This window comes from Pantherophis guttatus, chromosome 1, assembly GCF_059756535.1.
Source record: "Pantherophis guttatus breed Tessera chromosome 1, ASM5975653v1, whole genome shotgun sequence".
Classification (NCBI taxonomy): Eukaryota; Metazoa; Chordata; class Lepidosauria; order Squamata; family Colubridae; genus Pantherophis; species Pantherophis guttatus.
Genome location: NC_142063.1, coordinates 128,286,803 through 128,308,247, shown reverse-complemented (window position 1 = coordinate 128,308,247; position 21,445 = coordinate 128,286,803). Strand labels below are relative to the sequence as shown.

At 37.0% G+C, this 21,445-nt stretch overlaps 1 protein-coding gene across 8 annotated transcripts in view; it reads right to left on the bottom strand.

The window, feature by feature from the left end:
* KALRN (kalirin RhoGEF kinase) overlaps nucleotides 1–21,445 on the bottom strand; it is a 589,612-nt gene that overhangs the window by 133,698 nt on the left and 434,469 nt on the right. For all 8 annotated transcript variants that reach the window (XM_034423023.3, XM_034422995.3, XM_034423032.3 and 5 more), the window contains 9 exons: nucleotides 19,929–20,044; nucleotides 17,657–17,779; nucleotides 15,356–15,538; nucleotides 14,017–14,135; nucleotides 12,748–12,814; nucleotides 9,767–9,876; nucleotides 7,378–7,447; nucleotides 6,204–6,293; nucleotides 1,802–1,894 (listed from right to left, as the gene is read on the bottom strand). In XM_034423023.3, coding sequence (XP_034278914.2) covers nucleotides 1,802–1,894; nucleotides 6,204–6,293; nucleotides 7,378–7,447; nucleotides 9,767–9,876; nucleotides 12,748–12,814; nucleotides 14,017–14,135; nucleotides 15,356–15,538; nucleotides 17,657–17,779; nucleotides 19,929–20,044 — 971 coding nt within the window. The remainder of the gene's footprint in view (nucleotides 1–1,801; nucleotides 1,895–6,203; nucleotides 6,294–7,377; nucleotides 7,448–9,766; nucleotides 9,877–12,747; nucleotides 12,815–14,016; nucleotides 14,136–15,355; nucleotides 15,539–17,656; nucleotides 17,780–19,928; nucleotides 20,045–21,445) is intronic.

Below are 21,445 nucleotides of genomic sequence, written 5' to 3'. Positions count from 1 at the left end.
ACCTCATGTTGTTTGCACGGCAAGCAACCACAGGAAATGGCGGTGACTGGCTGGGCATGTGATTAAATATTTTCGGGGAGGGCTTATTTTAGCACATGTGCTCAAAAGCCTGATTGGGCTTATTATCCAAGGAGGTCTTATTTTTGGGGAAACAGGGTATTAAGTTACTAACATGGTTGTTAAGTGAATCTGGCTTTCCCATTGACTTTGCTTGTCAGAGGGTTGCAAAAGATGATCACATGACCCTGGGATACTGCAACTGTCATAATTATGAATCAGTTGCCAAGCATCCAAATTTTGATCACATGATCACAGGGATGCTGCAACAATCAAGTGAAAAAAAAAACAGTCATAAGTTAGTTTTCAGTGCCATGGTAACTTTGAATGATCACTAAACAAATGGTTGTAAGTCGAGGACTATCGAATGTCCATTCTTTTTTCATTTTCATTAGCAACACTAATAGGTCTCCTTGAGTTTGAGGCAATTCCGCCATTGTCACCAATTATTGCAGGATGGATTTTTTTTTGAGCCCCAATAGTCAGGTTGAATCAAACTCAATAGGCAAAAAGCATTTGAAATCTAGATGGTTAGATTTTTGTATCTCCCTTCATTGGTGGTAGTGGTGGGGTGAAGATATTTTTATTTTATAAAAAGAAAGCTTACAAATTAGAAAAGGAATGGTAAGTTAATAAATGTCTTCAACTAGTTCAGAAATTAATCTTAATAAAGCCATTTTTTTGTTTTAACCATTTATTTTCTATGTGCTATTTATTTGCACATTCTTTAATTTTACATATTAAATATATATTCTCAGATCTTTCTATTCTATATGCCTCAAATACATTTGTTTATTGCTGACATTTATATTTCTGGAATCTAAACCTCTGAACTGCTGCTGTTTATAAAGCTACATGTCTTTTTTTTAAAGACATCAGTTTGTATTTCATCATTTTTAGTTTGTTTCCGTTCTGTCAAAGTTACTTTTTTCCTTCCTCTTTTCAGCTTCTTTCTCCTTGGCTTGGCTTCTTAACTTTTTTTCCTCTTTTGAATTTTGGCTCCAGCTGAGGAAAATGGCTTGAAGACTTTATACCTGATACCTCTCTGAGAGAAGGAAATAAATTCATTTTTCTCTCTAGTTTTCTCAGCTGCTGCCTTCTTTCTTATTGCCTCTTTCTCAGCGGGGTTATCTAGTCTTTGGTTTCATTCATTACTTTGACTCCTGGGCTTTGGCTCCATTTCTTCATGAGCTTTGTGGCTGCAGAGTTCCCAAACCAGCCATCTTGTCTTCCTCTTCTTCCTCTTCCCTGCCTCCTCCCAACACTGCTGCTTGATTGGCAGCTGCGTTGTCCTGGCAATGGGGGAGGGGCAAGAAAAGAGTAGGAGCAAGAAACACAGGGGCTCATAATCTCCAGACAGTCGATCCTTCTACATCATCTTGGACATCCTCTTCAGGGGTGCTATTCAGCAGGTTCTGACAGGTTCTGGAGAACCGGTCAGGGAAATTTTGAGTAGTTCTGAGAACCAGCAAATACCATCTCTGGCTGGCCCCAGAGTGGGGAGGGAATGGAGATTTTGCAGTATCCTTCTCCTGGAATGGGGTGGGAATGGAGATTTTGCAGTATCCTTCCCCTGCCACGGCCACCAAGCCACACCCATAGAAACAGTAGTAAAAAAAATTGAATTCCACCACTGATCCCCTTTATAAATATAGGTAGTCCTCGATTTACAACTGTTTATTGAGTGACCTTAGTATGAGGTATGTAAATACATATGAGAATAACAACAAAATCAATGGCATACCTTTAATAAAAGTTGATACTTTGTAATCCTCTGGACAGGTTTTATCAAATATGAGGAAATGGAGTTGGCCAGACCATGCCTTTGTTGAATTTCCTTAAAAAAAAAAAAAAGTAAAAACAACGCTAAACATTCCCAAAAGATGATAAAACAGATAACCGGAATGCAACAAAAAAGGTTTGCAGATTCTTTAGCAATTTAAAAATCCTCAAATAATTAATTTTAACGGCAAACTATCTCGACTGAGCAGGGTTTTTTGGAGCTAGCAATTGTTCTGTAATTTTTTTGATAAAAAAAGTATATGATCGAGAAATTTTGTAACTTTTCTCTTTCCCATGGTCATTTAGAAAGAACCACTTGATGCAAGTATGTTGATGTTCTTTAAATGCCTTAGGATCTGGAGCATATCTCTGATGCTCAATGCAGAAATATGCCATAGAACCTGATGCCATCTTTTTTTGAGCCAAAACCCTTTATGAACCAAAACCAAAGTTGAGTTAATTTAAATTAACTAGATATTATGATTAATTTTGTTTCTTTCATTAAAATCAGTTGGGACAAATGGCCCCAACTGATCTAGTTTTTTCCTTTGCTGCTTTTTTCCCCTTCTTCACCACATTAAATGTTAAGATACCCTTTAATTTCTGTATGGGGGGAAAATTCTTATCGTTTTTAGACAAAGGGGTCAGGAAGCACATAGGGCAGATACATAACAGTCCTAAATTAAATCTGGCCCCAGCTAATATTTAAAATAGGAAAGGGCTCTAAGAGTTACAGTTCAATCACTATTTGCTCACCTCTGGTTGTTAGGCCTCATGATTCATCACTGTGAATTATGTTCTATGGTCTTTGGGGATTTTCTCTTGTCAGCTGCCTCCTAAGTTTAAGACTTCTGTGATCAGCATGGACAAATTTAACTTGTTTTTGTGATTCAATTAACAACCTAATTTACTGGCTATCTTGCTGAGAATGGTGACATTACAGTTAATAATCCTCATCCATGAGATGAGTGAGACACAGAAGAAAATTCTGCAAACGTGAATGCCAATAAATTGAACTTGGGTGCCTTGTTCCCTTTAGTATTAGGCCCTCTGCTGGTTAATACATTGAACTATCCTATATATTTTGATCAAGGTAACAAGGATAATTGCAAAAACCCTATTTCTATAGAATCTTGTTCAATTAAACATTAAAACACCCATCTTCTTTTTCTTTTCTTCCTTTAGTTGAAATAATTGAACCAAATGTGGTTTTAGTCCAAGGTAAGATTTGAGTAAAGTAATATGAAATCTCTTCTGAATTGAGCTTGGTTTTGGATGACGTGGTTTTCTTGCAAATAATATTAAAGTTGTTGGCTGCTGCCCTTCTTAAATTTTTTTTTTTTAATTCTCAATTTGGTGTGCCATTTTTATATAGAGGTAGATTAATAATTATGCTAAACAGAGTAGCTAAAGTAAACATCTGTTTTGTGTACCAATACCTGATTGTTATTCAATGCAACGAGTGAGAACATCTTGCCCCTATTTGGGATTAGAGGCAAGAAAGCAGTAGAATGTTCAATGGAACAAACAGAAGAAAGGGAAGGGGAAAAAATGAAAAGTACCCATATTGCTTTGGAATGCAATTTTTACATGAAACTGTCCTTTTGTAATTCCTGTTTGCGGCAGAGAATTGGGAGTTGGTCACAAAAACCTACTGTTTATCTAATTTAGCCCTGAATCATAATTACTAATTACTCAATTGTTATTATTTTTAAATAATCCACACTCTTAAATACTGCGATACAGACTAAAATATTCCCAGATGATTGCAATGCATTTGCATTGTAAATTTTCAATTTAATTAACACTCCAATGAATAGGCAGTTCTATTAATACTGAAACAGACAGGCCTGGATTGAAAAACTGCATGGAAAGTGCAAATGTATCATGGCTAGTTACTTTTTCAAAAAGGACTTGGTTGCAAGAATGCAACAAACAATTTAATAGGATATGACCATCAGAATAATCTTAATTTTACCTAATTTTTTCTATCTCCCTAGCAATCAGCATAATTATTTTGTCTCAGACAAGTGCATTTTTCCCTTGCCACTGCTATGATTTCTGCTGTAGAATCTGGTTGTGCAACTATTTGCACAAATGAAGCAGTATTTGTGTGATAAAAATGATAAGGCAATGACTTTCTTTGTCTACTGGCACAAGTTTGGATAATTTGATTTTCATTCATAACTCCCCCCCCCCAATGTTATGACAGAGGTAACAACACAGAGACAGATACAGTTGCAAGAAAAAGTATGTGAACCCCTTGGGATTACGTGGAGTTTTGCACGAATTGGTCATAAAATATGCTCTGAACTTCATCTAAGTCACAACAATAGAAAAACACAGTCTGCTTAAAATAATACTACACAAACATTAGATGTTGCCATGGTTTAATTGAACATAACATGTAAACATTCATAGTGCAGGGAGGAAAAAGTATGTGAGCCCCTAGCCTCATGACTTCTCCAAGAGCTAATTGGAGCCAGGAATGAGCCAACCTTGACTCCAATCAGTGTGATGATATTGGATGTGTTGCTGACAGCTGTCCTGCCCTTTAAAATCACACACCTGTTTTGGGTTTACTGGTTTCAAGAAGCACTGTCTGATGTGAACCATGCCTCACAGAAAAGAGCTCTCAGAAGACCTATGATCAAGAATTGTTGACTTGCATGAAGCTGGAAAGGGTTACAAAAGTATCTCCAAAAGCCTTGATGTTCATGTGTCCATGGTAAGACAGACTGTCTACAAATGGAGAAAGTTTAGCACTGTTGCTACTCTCCCTAGGCGTGGTCGTCCTGTAAAAATGACTGCAAGAGCACAGCGCAGAATGCTTCATGAGGTAAAGAAGAATCCTAGAGTGTCAGCTAAAGATCTACAGAAATCTCTGGCACATGCTAACATTTTTGTTGACACATCTACAATAAGGAAAACATTAAACAAGAATGGAGTACATGGGAGGACACCACGGAGGAAGCCATTGCTGTCCAAAAAAAATATTGCAGCACGTTTGAAGTTTGCAAAAGAGCACCTGGATGTTCCACAGCACTACTGGCAAAATATACTGTGGACAGATGAAACCAAAATTGAGTTGTTTGGGAAGAACACACAACACTATATGGGGAGAAAAAAAGGCACAGTACACCAACATCAAAACCTCATCCCCACTGTAAAACATGGCGGAGGGAGCATCATGGTTTGGGGCTGCTTTGCTGCCTCAGGGCCTGGACGGATTCTTGTCATTGATGGGAAAATGAATTCCAGAGGTTATCAAGACATTTTGCAGGAAAACATACGACCATCTGTCCAACTGAAGCTCTGCAGAGGATGGGTGATGAACAGGACAATGACCCAAAGCATACAAGTAATTCAACAAAAAAATGGCTTCAACAGCACAGAATACGCCTTCTGGAGTGGCCCAGTCAGAGTCCTGACCTCAACCCGATTGAAATGCTATGGCATGACCTTAAGAGAGCGATTCACACCAGACATCCCAAGAATATTGCTACACTGAAACAGTTTTGTGAAGAGGAGTGGTCCAAAATAACTCCAGATCGTTGTGCAGGTCTGATCTGCAACTACAGGAAACATTTGGTTGAGGTTATTGCTGCCAAAGGAGGGTCAACCAGTTATTAAGTCCAAAGGTTCACATACTTTTTCCTCCCTGCACTGTGAATGTTTACATGTTATGTTCAATTAAACCATGGCAACATCTAATGTTTGTGTAGTATTATTTTAAGCAGACTGTGTTTTTCTATTGTTGTGACTTAGATGAAGTTCAGAGCACATTTTATGACCAATTCATGCAAAACTCCACGTAATCCCAAGGGGTTCACATACTTTTTCTTGCAACTGTATACACAAAACCCTCAAAAGAAAGTGACACTCCATCCTAAGCTATTTTGTTGATGCTCAAACATTTATAGGCAAACCTTTGAAATCCTTGCAACCTGACCGAATCTAAACTAGAGTTCTCATAACTCTTTCAGACAATTTTCATGAGGGATTGCAAATGTGTGAAAAAGAACCATTCAAACTATTTTTTTTCTCCAGAGGAAAAGGTGAATTTATACTTTGCTGATATTGCTAGCTTCTTTCAATCTGAAAATCAGAGAATATATTTGGTCCTTTTCTAAGACAAGCAATAACTAGAACAATCTAAATGTTTTCTGTCTGTAAAGTTACACATCGTCTTAGATACACCCAGCAGAATTCAAGATTTCTTTGTCACAGGCAGTAATTGGGGAAAAAAAATCAAATCACAGATTTATTCAAAAGAAAAAAGGAAGGTGGTGAGAGAAAAGATGGGAACCAAACAGCAGCACATATCTCTTTCTAAAGTAAGAGGAGCAGTAGATTGTCCTTACTTCAAAAAATGTTCCTGCGTGCTCTAGGATCAATTGGCTGGAATCAGGTTTGTTTTTACAGTAGGTAACATACATCTGAAACTTATCCGCCTGAAAAATTAATATTAAGAGGGAAAGAAAGGCAAGATTAGGAGATGCGGTTGGGCTATCCATTTGGCTTCCGCTGGAATGTTATAAATCCATCTCTTTTAGATGGATATATTTCAGATTAGTAAGAATATTTATTTAGCTTCAGAATACAGTATGACATACAAGGAATAGACATGACGAAATCACTTAGCACTTTGAAAATCTTACCCATTGTAGCTACTGACACTCTTTAAAGTCTTTTTTTTAAAAAAATCCCCCCTGGCCATGGAAATATGGCCAGTACAACTCATAGTAGGAGTTAATCAGAATTAATTAGATTAATAAATGATATTTCCCTAAAGTCTCTCAATCCAAGTTTTGTAGTAACACATGGCTTCTGCCCACTTTCAACATTTTGCAACATGTACATCTATATCATAAAGAACTAGATCACAGGAAGGATTATAGTTCATTTCAGTGGGTCTCAATGAAGAACAAAATAAATGATGCCATATTATTCCTTTCAGCAATATCCTATATTTCTCTGACAAACTTCCTGGCTTGAAATGATTCATCTAATATTCTAACTCACTTATATACTGCACTGATCTCATGAACCTTTGGCAGCAGGAAGATGTTTTATGATGAGTTATACCTACCAAAGGGCAATTAATGATTTAAATGAATAATATAGTTACTGTTTAAGAAAAAAGACCTTAATTCAACAAAGTACAATCCACTCAGATTTGCTCAAAGAATACCAGATGTCTCCTGGAACAGTTTAAAAAAGTCAAGTTAATAGCCACAATGGCTGAAACTCATCCAATGTACATAGAAAATGGAAACCACAAAGTTGCAGCTATTATCTTGACTTTTGTGATAGCAGCCATGACCGCTCCTGAAGAATACCTTAAGTTTCAGGAATGTATAAGAATAAGCAGGGTTTGGGGGACAGGAAAGGAATAATTCAGGCTGTTATCATGATTTTATATCAGAAAAAGAGCGAATATAATCTACCATTTTGGTCTCTTCAAAGGTGTACAAAACCTACATACAAATGTACAAAACCTTTAAAAGTATAGAATAATATTTTTAGACTTATTACCCAGGTGACAAAGCAGTGACCAACATCTTCAGGAAGTTGTTCGTATTTTTCCAGTTCTTTCAAAAAAATACTGGAAAGAAATGAAAACAAAGGCAGAAATTAGTCATAGTATATTTTCTTTTCTGGGGAGCCAAAATGGCAATGGGTATTGGGCAGTGGTGGTATTCAGCTGGTTCTATCCCATTTGGAAGAACCAGTAGCGGTAGCGGCAGGAGGCTCCGCCCACCTGCCCAGACGTAATTGACCCTGCGCATGCGCGGAAGGTCCTGTGCATGTGCAAAGGCGGCACGAGTGAGCAAAGCACGCGCACTCACATTTGTGAACCGGTAGCAAAGGTAAGTGAATATCACCCCTGGTATTGGGTAAGCAGCTCTGAACTTAACCTTCCCAATGCCTTTTTCATCTTTTACTCCTTTATTGTTTTACATGAGAGGTAAATGGGCTATAATGCTTATGCTATTGAACAGATTCTCTTTATGGGATCGACATTCTGGTCACAATTTTATTTATGTTTATTTATTTTTTTCAGTACTGCAGAACCTGTCCCATTCCTAGTGGCCCTGAGGGAGTGAACCACAGAATCAAAGCAAACATTTATTTTTAAAAGAAGTACACAATATAGGAAATATCTATCTCAGGGACTGCTTCTCTCCACTTGTTTTTGTCCATACGGTTTGGTCCAGCAGGGTTGATGCATCCTGGTTTCTGTCATCTTGTGGGACCCAGGTTGCAATTTCAGGAGAACTTTCTAACAGAATTACAAAACAAGAGTTGGAAGAGACCTTGGAGGACTTTTCATCCAACCCCCTGCTCAGACAGGAAACCCTATACCATTTCAGACAAATGGTTGTCCAATCTCTTGTTAAAAAAACCTCCAGTGCTAGAGTGGAACTTTCTTAGTTCTAGGTTGATTCTCTCCTTGATTAGTTTCCATCCATTTCTATTTGTCCTGCCTTCAGGTGCTTTGGAGAATAGGTTGACCCAACAAAATGACCCCTCCACCCCCAAGATTCATGTAGCTCCCACCCTAATGTTATTCAGGAAACTATTGAAGATCTGATTGTCCTCCCAGGCCTTGGGAGTTTTGCTTTGGTTTTGTTTTTTTTTTGCTTGTTTTGTTTTGCTTTGTTCTTGTTTTGATTACTTTGTTCTTCCAGTCTATTGTATCTTTGATATGTTTTTTTTTTAAAAAAATGGTTCCTAGTTATAAGTTGCAAGAGTTATCAAGGAGTCTATAAACATAACTTAATTGAATACACACACAAAAGTGATCACTCAAGGTCGCAGATGTCCTAAATGTAAACAGATGAAATTAAGGTAAAATTCATGCTCAAGTAAGACTCAATTCATTTTTATTTTGAATTGGCAACAGCTTAAACAGAATAGGATAGGATCCAATTGATGGGCAGCCTACTTGTTATGATACTTTACCCCTAAACAAACAAAGTTATGGGTTCATTAAAATGTGTGGCTTTTGAACAGCTATTTTCACATAATTGTACAAACAGAATGCTGCACTGATGCTTGCAGCTGTTGCCTAATATTCTTTATAGGGAATCCCCATTTTGAGAAAAGAGGTGCCATGACTTTTTAAAGCTCTATAGTAGATCATGTCAAAATTACCTATTCACTGTCAACATGGTACCCATGATTTACTCAATGAATCAACATAATTCATTGAGCCTTGGTACTACAGTGGTTTAAAGCACCCTGTTATTAACACAGCTGCCTGCAATTTACTGCTGGTTCGAATCTCGCCAAGGCTCAAGGTTGACTCAGCCTTCCATCCTTTCTAAGGTAGGTTAAATGAGGACCCAGTTTGTGGGGGCAATAAGCTGACTTTGTATAAATATACAAAAGTATGAAGGCTATTGCTTAACGCACTGTAAGCCGCCCTGAGTCTCCGGAGAAGGGCGGCATATAAATCAAATTAAAAAAAAAATAATAACAACCATCAACGGCCAAGTATTAGTGTTTCTAGGATGAACACAGAACCTCCATCATTAAAGCCAATTAGCCTAGATAAAATTCATTTCTAATCCTGTCAACTAGTAATTAATTTTCATCTGCAGCAATACAATTTAAGGCATAGGATGGAGTAGCTACCAATGACAAAACCAACACAGATTGGTATTACAATTTCTTCTTCCATGTCAGCTTCCAGACACATCACTTATTTGGCAGAAGATAGTTTTGGCCTCCTGTACAGCCAAACATCATACTATGTGTCTTAGTGGGAAGCATAATTACATCACACAGACACCTTTTCTATCCTGAGTATGATAGAACGTATGTCTCAGAAACAGTAGTGCCATGATCTTTTATATAGGAATTGTAGCTTACATATTCTGTGATGAAAAACATATCTCAATATGTTTAGTAAACGTACTTGTTATGAAAGTCATATATCTCCTGGATGTTTCCAAATATTATGTGTTCCTTGTTCAGAATCCCTGGTGGTATCTCCTCTACTCCACTTGTCATTTCCCAAAGGTAGGTCTAGAAAACAATGTGTATTGTATATTTATTTATTTTACAAATTTATACAGTTCTTAAGCACAGAAAAGCACAGAAGTTGCTATTTATTTTTCTTGGTAAAAGGAGAGACTATCTGAGAAAAGTTCGTATACAAACACCATAAACCAGGGGTCCCCAACCTTCAGGCCATGGCCCACTACCAGGCTGTGGCCCATTTAGAAGCAGGCTGTGGAAATGGCGTGCGCATGTGCCCAGCTCCAGTTGCACACGCAGCAGGCCCACATGTCCACCACTTGCGCAAATGGAGCTGCATGAGCACGCACTCACATACTGCTTGCACGGAACCATCTCCTCTCCCCCGCTGCTGGCCTGCAAAGTCGGAAAGGTTGGAGACCACTGCCATAAACTCTTCAATGGTGTGAATAATCTGAATAATCCCAAAGGAACTGCAGATCAATATTGTCACTCTCTTTTCATCCTAAACACAGAGAAATGGGTCCTGTAGTGATTAAAAAATTGGACCAAGACCAGGCGGACTTAGAATCAACTCTAATTTCAGTCATGGAACCTCTCAAGAGAAGTTACCCCAAAGTACATTACAAGGTTTACTGGAAAAAACAGTGGAAGGGGCATTATAAATACTGACTTGAATTCCTTGAGGAAAAAAAGAATATAATAATAAATAATTCAAAACTCTAATAGTGAAGAAAATGTTTCAAATTCAAAGCACCAGCTCCAGAACATTTATTCTCTGTTCAAAACACAAGTGTCTAGTTGTTTGGGAAGTGTTTCAAACTGACACACTTCTGTCTCAAATTTGAAATAATCTGCTTGGGGTTTACCACGCTTCCCAAACAGTCAAAACAGCCCGTTATGTGTAAGGAACGACTGCTTTAAATTCAAGGTGGGGAATTTCGAATTTGAAATGTTTTGAACACCCTACAAAATCCTTTCTCCAATTTGGATGCCACGTATTCTCTCTCCTTCACTTACTCAGCTAGATAGTACAGTACAATACATCTACTGAACACGTAACCCGCCAGTTTGATCACATCGTTTCTGTTTATATTCCCCATAATTCCACTTATGTAGAGAGGCTGTCATAAGTACCTGTTGTGAACAAAGCTTTGTCAATCATCCACAGCAGTGCTGGCTGCTTGAATATTACGTATTCTCACGAGGGAGAGAAGTTTTTGCTACATAGAGAGAGAGTAAGATACTCCAGCCATTCCCTCTCGTAGAGACAGAACATGCTTACTCTCTTTAAAACTAAGGGCAGAATTCAAGCTGGAACAAAGCTGCAGAAGGGTGGGAGTGTATCACCTTTTCTAAAGCCTCTGATTCAAGCTTGAAATCCCATCCTCAAAAAAATGGTGGGGGAATCCATCTACACTGGATTCTTGATGTTTCTGTGCTATTCTATAATGTTCTTTATTTCTCTATACAAATTAAGGCATTGTATGTAATTCCATCATTTATGCTTAGTGAAAACATGTCTGAAAAGAATATTCTTGGGGGTTGTACCCCGTTTTCCCCAAAATAAGACATCCCCTGATAATAAGTCCAATCGGGCTTTTGAGCGCATGGCAATAAGGCCAAGCGCTTATTTCAGGGTTCAAAAAAATATAAGATAGGGTCTTATTTTTGGGGAAACACGGTAGTATTTTGTACTTTCGCCCCGTGATCTATAATATTCTTGCTGCATTTAAAACAGATCACTAACATTTCGTGAGCTGTCTGGAGCATTGTGTTGTTGGGCTGTTGTTTGTTTTGTTTTGTTTTGTTTTACTTTGTTTTGTAATGCTCTTTTAATTTCTGTCCCATGATCAGAATAGCTCTGTTGATCTCCCCACTTCTTGAATGCTGGTGCTTTAATACTAACAAATACAAAGAGATTTAAAAAAACAGTTATCATTTCTTGATCACTTTGATGAAAGATAAAAGTTTTCTCTAGCTTGTTTCTACATGGAGACCCCTTTTGGACTTCTTATTTGAGAAAGATAAAAATGAAGTTTTAGGATTTGCTAATTAGATTTGTTATGATTATAGAAATATTGTGTATTTTCGGAAAGGCAGTTTTTTAAAGATTTGTTTACATTTAAAATAAATAGTTATTTTGCTATATAGCTTTAGTTTGCATTATTTAGTTTGTATAGTTTATATGATATTTTTGTTTTAATTTATAGTACAAGGTTACTTTATTATATATTTATACATTTACTAAAGAAAGTTGGAAGTCATTCTTTTTGTTTTTGTTTTCTTTCTTTTCTCTTGTCACTTCTTAACTTTTTTCCACTCCAATCCCTTCATTTGTTAATGTCTTTTCATTAATTTGTATTTTATCTTCCTTTGAAATTTAATAAAGTTGGCGTAAAAAAAAACATTTATCACTTCCTTTTTTCAATAAACTCACATTAGATTTCTTGTGTGAGAACAGTCTATCTGCCAAGTTTGTAGGAAGGAGGATGGGGGAATTATATGATCAGGAAGTTGCAATATGGACATGTCACATTTTGACATTTCAATTGTTCAGTACAGGCTGTAACAGACATATTTCTTTCATTCCCCCCCCTCCACTACACACACACACACACACACACACACACACACACACACACACCATGAAAGGGTGGATGTCAAGTGAGGTGTCGTTTTAAAAATAGGTTTCGGCGGCAAAAAACTACCAATACCACCCTAAAGCTGAAGGAATGAACCAGATTTTCTCCTTTTTCACTTAAGTCACATTTGCTATAATGGCCAACAATCTGTACACTACCACTGAAATAAAAATCATTATTATTTTTCAAATCGTTGGTATACTGTATACAACAAATCATTACACCATATGTGCTTTATATAAAACATTGTATTTATTCTTGCAAGACTCCATACCTCTAAACATTCATGCAGGTCCCTAACATAGGCCTTCTCTGTCTGAAGCAATTCAGCCATGATGAACCTACAAGGAGAAATGATTTTGCATAAATATATAGAACAAGCATACAGACACAACACAATCTTTCAATTTTGCCTGTCTCATAGTTGTGCTGATAACATTTTTGAGAGAAGAATTATAAAGACCGCCTTAAGCCTTTTGTAGAAAAGATAAGCTGAAGTATAATATATAAATATATGAATAAAACACAAGAGAAGATGAAAATATACATGTGTCTGGAATGATGGATGCTAAATATTTCTGCAGTATAATTGCACTGATTTTTTTTCTCTTACTGAGAGTTCTCAGACTTTAATAGATTACTATTTTCTTTTAACATTCCAACATGCTATTTAGAACATATTGGAGTATGAATACATTTGAATTTGTTGTGCAATATAGTTATCTTGACATTACTATGTAATTTACATAATAATTAACATTCCAGAGACCGTAAAATTTCTGGAATCCAGAAGAAATACCATTGTTGTTAATATCATTGAAGTAATACAGTTAGTGCTTTTAACTTGATAAATTGGAAAAAAAAACATTTAGTTCCTGACCAATGAACATATAAAGAACAAAAGAGAATACAATTTCTAACATAATGTTCTGTCACACTGCATTTTGATCTAATGCCTTTTTTGCTTCCTTGCCAATAGGATCACTATTTTTTAAACCATTAAATGAATACAGGCTATAATAAACTCATGATGAGAAGGAGAACAATACTCCTTCTGATCATGGGAAACTTGAAGATCAAACTGAACAAGAAAAAATTTCTTGGCTAGTTCCCAATGAATAATCCCTTAGAATACTGAGATTTCCTCAGTAACAAGCACAATAGCAATTGCTACATGCTTGTAAATATTTTATTGTTTCAAACACATCTGCAACAAAATATGCGTTGAACATGTCATTACCCAAAACAAAATAGATGTGCCCTTTTCTGAAATGCAATAACAACCACAAGCACCATTATAACAACAATTTAATCATCATCATCTGGATTGGATTTATCCCAGACTTTCTGTATCCATATGATTATATGTTGTTCTTCTTCTATCTCTGTTCTGGCTATTTGCCAGAATAACATTCAGTACAAATGTACAGAACATGATATCCTAGCTGCCTCACATCTGGGTGAGCTTGCTGACATGCTGAGAAGAAGCGGTTGCTTTTTGCGAATTGATATATTACTGAGGCACCTGATTCTCACCACTTACTCTTTTTTTCTGGCTGACTTTCTCTTTTCTTCATTGGCTTCATGACTGGCATCACGTAGCCTTACTTCACGATCAGACAGACTTGCTGGAATGATGTCCAACTCCAGGTCTTTATTATCCTGAAAAGTGCAGTGACACAGAGCTTTAATAAATCCTTATGCTTTGTGAATAAATAAATAAATGCAAAAATGTACTCACAAAGTGAAAGAGATGAAAAGGAAAACAATAGCACTGGAAGAAAGTATTGCACAGTGCAAAAAGGCCAAATGCACCAATATATTTATGAATAATTAGTTAAAGGCATATCAGATCTGACAAGTCGCGGATGACGAAAGATTCTGAGAAGCTTTTTCCTCCCACCGTGTGGGTCTTCTTAAAGACAATTGAAGTGATGAAAATAATCTTTCCTCTTTGCTTAAACACATAAGGTCACTGATGGGGGAGTGGGGTGGGGACTGGGTTGTTGGTTTTTTTTTTTTTTTTGCTCTTCCAAAATATTGGTCCCAAGAGATGCAATTTGATGCAATTCTCAAGGGTAGAAACAAGCATATCCTACCTATGTTTGTTAAAGTGAGGCTCAAAGCATAGACTTGGTCATTCTCAATTCAGTGGCCTGATCTCAGTTAAAAACTCTAAGTACTTCTTTTTTTTCTTTTTTCTTTTTTTACAATTTCCACAACAGCTTTCTATCCCATATTCCTCTACCAGCTATTTCCTCCCCTCATGGTTAGAAGCAAATTTGGGGACTAAATAAAGGGAGGCTTCTGGAAAAAAGAATCATACATGCACATAAACGAATTGTTTTAATTAGTCTGTAAGTTAATTTTCGTGGTGAAGCCACAAAGATTTTTCAAAGCTTTCTTTGGGAGAAAAACTCTTTTCAGTCATTTTTTCCCCTTCCTTAAAGCTTATATATTTATGGGATGATTGCTTGCTGGGTACAACAGAGTGGCTGAATTGCATCCCACGGCAGTTTAACCATTTCATTCCTTGGGAATCAAGTCAAACGTGTTATCTGCAGCTAGAAGCTTAGACTGAAAAGGCCTTAAACAACCTTCTGAAGGTTGCAACACTTCCCACATTTATGAGTGGAGTATTACTTGGTCATCAGATAGTATTTATTTTTGGGAGCATTATAACTATCAACCAAATCATCTTCATACTATCTATTCTATCTATCTATTCTTGCAGTGGAGTCAAATGTTGTCTTTCCAAATCCGTTTTGGGAGATCTCCAAAGTAAAGCAGGACAGGGTGGATGGGAAAGAATCTCATCTTTCCCAAATCCAGGCGTCTTTCTTAATAAAGATATGTCAGAAAAAACATGCAACTTACAGTACCTCTGTATTGATCCCAAGAGCTTTTTCCAAAGTGTAGCGGTACTTCCCCATTCTCAGTGAAAAATCCCGATAGCATTTGTCAACTGTAGTAACCCATTTCCTTATTTCTGTGGCGTGTGTGTGTCCTTTCTCCACAAAGCTGTCGGCCAGCTGAATGAGAAGCTTCACTTTCTCCTTGGTTTGCTGTTTGAAAAGAGTTGTTCATCGTTATCACATCTTTCACGGACATTCTGTTCTGTTTTAATTCACAAAGTAACCATCTGGGCCTTGTATTTTTCACAAATGCTGCTAATGTGAAAATGTCCTTAAAATCTTGGGAGACAGAGTGTAGGTGGGATGCGGCTTTTTCCATCAAAAGGTTTTTAAATCTGTGTGTTCTGTGTCAGACATCAGGGCAAGAAAGTAAGAAAAAAATAGATCTGGTGGGTTTAATTTCACAGACTTTGTTGGCATTAACAGAACCCACATGAGGAGAGGCACATGATTTTTGCCTAATTGCTCTGCCTAAAATCACTTCCTGGCTGTTCCAAAAGGTCTTTCCAACCCCTCAAAAATGGTTTCCAGGAAAGAAGGGCGAGGGAATGCAAATGTTTCATCTTGTGCCCCTGGAAAGACTTTAAATTAGCATATCCTGTAACTCTTACTGAATATATGATGCAGCAATGTCAGCTATATAGTAGTTAAAAAAACAAATCTATTTTCTAAAATAATTCTTTTCCACTGATATTCGTACCCACTCACTGGAATAACCTCTGTATAACTGAACATCTGATTCTGAGACGATCTTTTAAAAATAAGATGAAGAGAAAATAACAGCTCTGAACAGCTTCTTATGTTTTCCCTTATTTCTATTAAACACTGCTGAATGGGAAATCATGCTTGGAAATTGACAAATAAGCAGTCCTGCTCTTACGTGGCAACAGGCAACATATAAAATAAATAACTGACATGAAAAACTTTCATGAAATGACTTTAAGATTAAATTCTTTTTAATAGAAATAAAAACAAGTTTGGTGTACTCTCTAAGCCTTAGAGTCTAGGTATTGGATAAGACTGGGGAGATGCAGCCTCAAATTAACTTGCAGCCATGGAAATTCATCATATGACTTTTAGGCCAATCACTCCCTCTCAGCCAAGCTCTAATAAAGTATCCACTGGATGCAACAGAGCTGGTTGGGAAACTGAAGCATGATTGCAAAAACAGCCAGAGTTGGAATGTAAAGAGATTCTGTCTTAAAGCGGTTACGTAAAAGTACTCCTCGGCTTGCAACCATAATTGAGTCCAGAATTATGGTCATAAATCATGGTGGTTGCTCAGCAAATCATGTGTCCACACCTGACTTTACAACCCTTTCTGCTGTGATGATTAAGCAAGCACCATGCTTGTTAAACATGGTTATATTCCACCTCTTCTCTTAGTACTCAAGGTGAGGATTTTATCCCCATTACAACAACACTGAAATAAGCTGGGATGAGAGACTAGTCTAAAGAGAGGCCAAACGTCTATGGCTAAGGATGGACTTGAACCTACATCTGTAGTCCAACACACTAAGTATACCACATTTAAATCACATTTCTCTTAAGGAACCTTAAAATTGTTTTCCTAAAACAAATAAACAAACATACAAACAAACAAACCCTTTTCTCCCCTATATCACTTTAGAACTGAAGAGAATTGCAAGTATGGTGTTTAGATATTAAAAGCATACCATTAAGAACTTTACCGGGTTAGTCCACAGAGGTGTTTAGATATCTGTCCCATTGTCTAAAATAATGTGAATTGTGTCTGAATTATGAGAACTATAAAATATTTATATTTATGAATAGTATAATGTTATATCCTCAGATTTTTTTTCTTTTGTTTAATTGTATCTGATTCTCAGAGATGACCTGGACAAGTTCCTACAGTTTCTTAGCAAGGTTTGCCATTGCCTCCTTCCAGATGAATTCTTGTCAAAGGCAGGACTAGAACTCATGGTCTCCCAGCTTCTAATTTGATACCTTAACCATTATATTAAACTGGGTTTCCTATCAGATAATATAAATCAAACTAATTCCATGAGTTATTTTACTTACAAATGAATATATCACACTCTTTAAACTTACATTGTCATAAACAGTAAAGGGCATTAAACGCATCTTTTCATATGCACAAATTTATGGCATGGTTTATTATGCTGCTCAAGCAATTCCCTGTCCCCCACGTTGGATAGTTGTCTCAGCAGTGCCTTCCAGTCATATATTTATTGATTTCTTAATTATAAAACTTCATATTGTTTATAAATTATAAATACAGTTCACCTTGGCAGGTACTTTGAATTCTCCATATTCTTTCAAAAGCTCATGCGTTTCATCTGCTGATTCTCCAGGGGAAGTGTGAGTAGAGAGATAATATTCTCCAGTTTCCTGAATCCAATCCAAAGCCTACAGGTGGAGCAAAAATACATAAAAAAATCAGACCCTTATGATACCATAAGACTAATACATTTTATTATATGGCCATGTATCCTGAACGGAGTATTATATTTCTCTGTTCCTAATGTTCAAAATATCTGAAAATACTAGCACAATTAAGGAACAAAGTTCACATTAAATTTAAAAAGTAAGAAAATGTGTTGTGCTCTGTATAGGATGCCATTATCTGATCTAGACAATAGCTCAGGCAATTAATGTTAGACAGCTGATGGTAGAAAAATAATTTCAGCACCATGGCCAGTACAATAGTTGACAGAAAAGGATTTTGGTTTTCTTTTAGGACCATGGAGAGCAACCATAGAGTAAAATTCTTCCTTCCACCAAAATACAGATTCATCCTAAAGATTTTATAGAGAAAGCAGGGAAATGTCCCTGAAGTGTCCAGAGGTGCTATTCATTACTTGCCTTTTGTTTTTCCTCAATAACTCACTGCACACTTTCCCCAGTAGCTGACTGAGGCTCCTTTTCCATTATTATGTCCTAGTATGAAGGTCCATTTGGTTCTCCTGCCACAATACTGGAGTGTGAGTTGCCATTTTCATCCCCAATGGACTGCCTTTAGTCTGAGCCCTCTTCTTTAATCATGAATTGCTCTAATGAGAGGGAACTCTCCTTATGGTAAAGCTCAAACTATCACTCAGATGCCCCAAACCCTTTGCAATACAAGGTAATGTTCCATGAAAAGTTCTTGCACACAAGAGGAATGCAAAGACCACTCCTCCAAGTCAAAGGGAAGCATATTTTACCCAGGCAGCATAGATAGAATAGAGGATCCTAGAAGGAGGTTGCAGAATGAGAGTAGTTCTACTGCTTCTAGGAACTGCTATTGCAGTCTTTGGTGGCTCACTTCCAAACAGAAGGCTATGAAAGGCTCCATATACAGCTTTTTATAGAATGCAGACTGTATTATACTACCATATAGGACTGATTGGTCATTGCCTTGAATTATGCAAAGTCTTTCACTTTTCATTTCTTCCTTTTTATTGTTGTAAGCCCAATGATGAGATAGGTGGCAAATAAATGTAACAAATAAATAAATAAATAAAGTCAAAATGCAATTCTATAAACAGAATGTATTTCTGATATGACTGTTGTGTTATTCAGTCTATGCTGGCTGCCTGCTAGCCTGTATGAGTGCTAAGAACAGGAGAGAACTGTGCAATTAACAAGGACTGAAAGTATACTAAGACATATGTTTTTGTGAAATTTCTTTTGTATGCCAATATATTGTAATGTTTTCAAGCTGCAAATCAAAGATCAATGGGATATGCATGCAGTAGGAAATGTTACGCCAGACTTCTTACTGCATTATTCCATCTTTAAAAAAATTTTCATGCGATGAAGCTAACAGAGCTTCAGCTATAAAATAAGGTGCAAAGATATCAGGTTCTCCCATGGAATGTTTAAATGAAAAGGATGGTTTTTGGTTCACAATCTATTAGCTTTAATACTTACTTGAACTAATGGCCAATTGGGTTTAGTTTCTTTCTGTCTTGAACTTTGCCAGTGATTACAGTTAGTAAGGACTGGACATAGGACATAAGTACAAAAAGTAAGCATCACAGATAAATTCTCTCCACAGAGCTATGGTGGCGGAGTGGTTAGAATGCAGTATTGCAGGCTACTTCTGCTGACTGCCGGCTGCCAGCAATTTGGCAGTTTGATTCTCACCAGCTCAAGGTTGACTTAGCCTTCTATCCTTCTGAGGTCAGTTAAATGAGGGCCCAGACTGACTCTATAAACTACTTAGAGAGGGCTGTAAAGCACTGTGAAGTGGTGTATACCAGTGGTCCCCAACCTTTTTATCGCCGCGGCCCGCTGAGCGCGCGCAGGGGTGGGGGCACGGCCCAGGAGCTTTTGCGCATGGCCCATTGCGCACGGCCCAGGAGCCTTTGCGCTGCAGCGTTCATGTCCCCCGGCCGCTGCGCGGCCCGGTGCCAGGTACTCCACGGCCCGGCACCGGTCCGCGGACCGGGGGTTGGGGACCACTGGTGTATACCATAAGTCTAAGTGCTATTGCTATTGCTATTAAACCGCCTCATATTTAGTGTGTGATCCCCAAACAATGAAGAGAAGTGCAGCATTTTTGTCAAGTTACCTGCTTTGCACTGCGCTCAAAGACTACATATTGCTGACACTGATCCAGTCGCCTTTTCTTCAAAGTCCAGAAGTGAAGAACACGATTTTCCCTCTGCAGCAGCTCACTCAGAATGGCTATGGATGGAAAAAGAGAAGAGCTGTTTCCGTAGCTGGTTTTGTAAGCACAGCCAGAAGAAAATAATTATTGAGTCCACCCTGTACTTTATCCTAAGAATGTAAGTTCCCTAGAGTTAAGCACTTCAGATCAGACTTAAAAAAAATAATAAAGCAAAGCAAGGACAGCCATTAACACAAACAGCTAAATACGCTTTTGTGAACGTCAGTGAGCTCAGAACTCTTGTAAAAGCAGAATACCTTCTCTAGTGAAGAACACTTCAGTCTGTGCTTTTCAAAACTCAGAAACAAATTAAAAACACACACACACACACACACACATGCAGACCAAACAAACCTCAAGCGATATAGACACTAAGAGTTTATCAGCTACTCTAGGTAACATAAAATATACCCCATGTCTTCTTAGTGTACCTTTACTTTAAATATTTCTACCATTCTTCATTAAATTTAGCAGTTCTATTAAATCATATTTCTCTGAGGATATTGCTATGCAGGTACCTGTTGAAATAGCATCTCCTGACATTGTAATTCCCTAAATTTCCACTGGAAACAATCCTGTTTCTTTAAATATATTAGGTCATTATTGTCATCATCATCAATTCAAATGTTATTAGGCGATGGAAGGTTTAAATTCAAAGATTTTTTCAGCACGTGACCATGAATGACTAATGCATCCACATATTAAAGATTGTAACATGTTACTGAAGGGTAGTGCCAGTGTACCCAAGACCATTGTGCAACAGAAAGAAAGCCCACCTAATCTCCCACATTTTTTTAATGAATATTAATCGAAATTGATGAAGAAAAAAATCTATTCAGGTTTTAATATTACAAATTCTATGGGACTGGTACAAAATAACATATTTAGTAGATTGTGACGGGTTCCTTCTTAAATATTTCAAAGCCCTCATATCTATTAATGATTATTAATAGAAAAAATTGTAATAGAAATTTATATAGAAATTGAATAAATAAATATATTTCAGGAAGGTTATTTAATTCAAAATAGAAGCATGATGGGTGCCCATATACATGTCTAATGTAAATTATAGGTAGATGTTCCCATGTAATATTATAAAAATCTTTCTTGCTATTTCTAATTTTTTTTTAATTTTAATTATCTGTTTGAATATGAGTAATTGTTACTTTCCTCCCCCACATGTACTGGGGGCATGCAAACATGTACTGTACATTGCTAGTATTGCTGAAAAACTCAGCCAACGAAGAAATATTTAAGTGTATCAGTTTTACGTTTTCAACCTCTTAAATGTGACTAAATACACAAATGTTTGGAACACTCATTCCTAAACTACATAAAGATTACTGTAGTAACAAGATTTGCCCTTTATCTTTATAGCTTTAAAAGTAATCCCATCAGAAATGAAAAATATCTTTCTT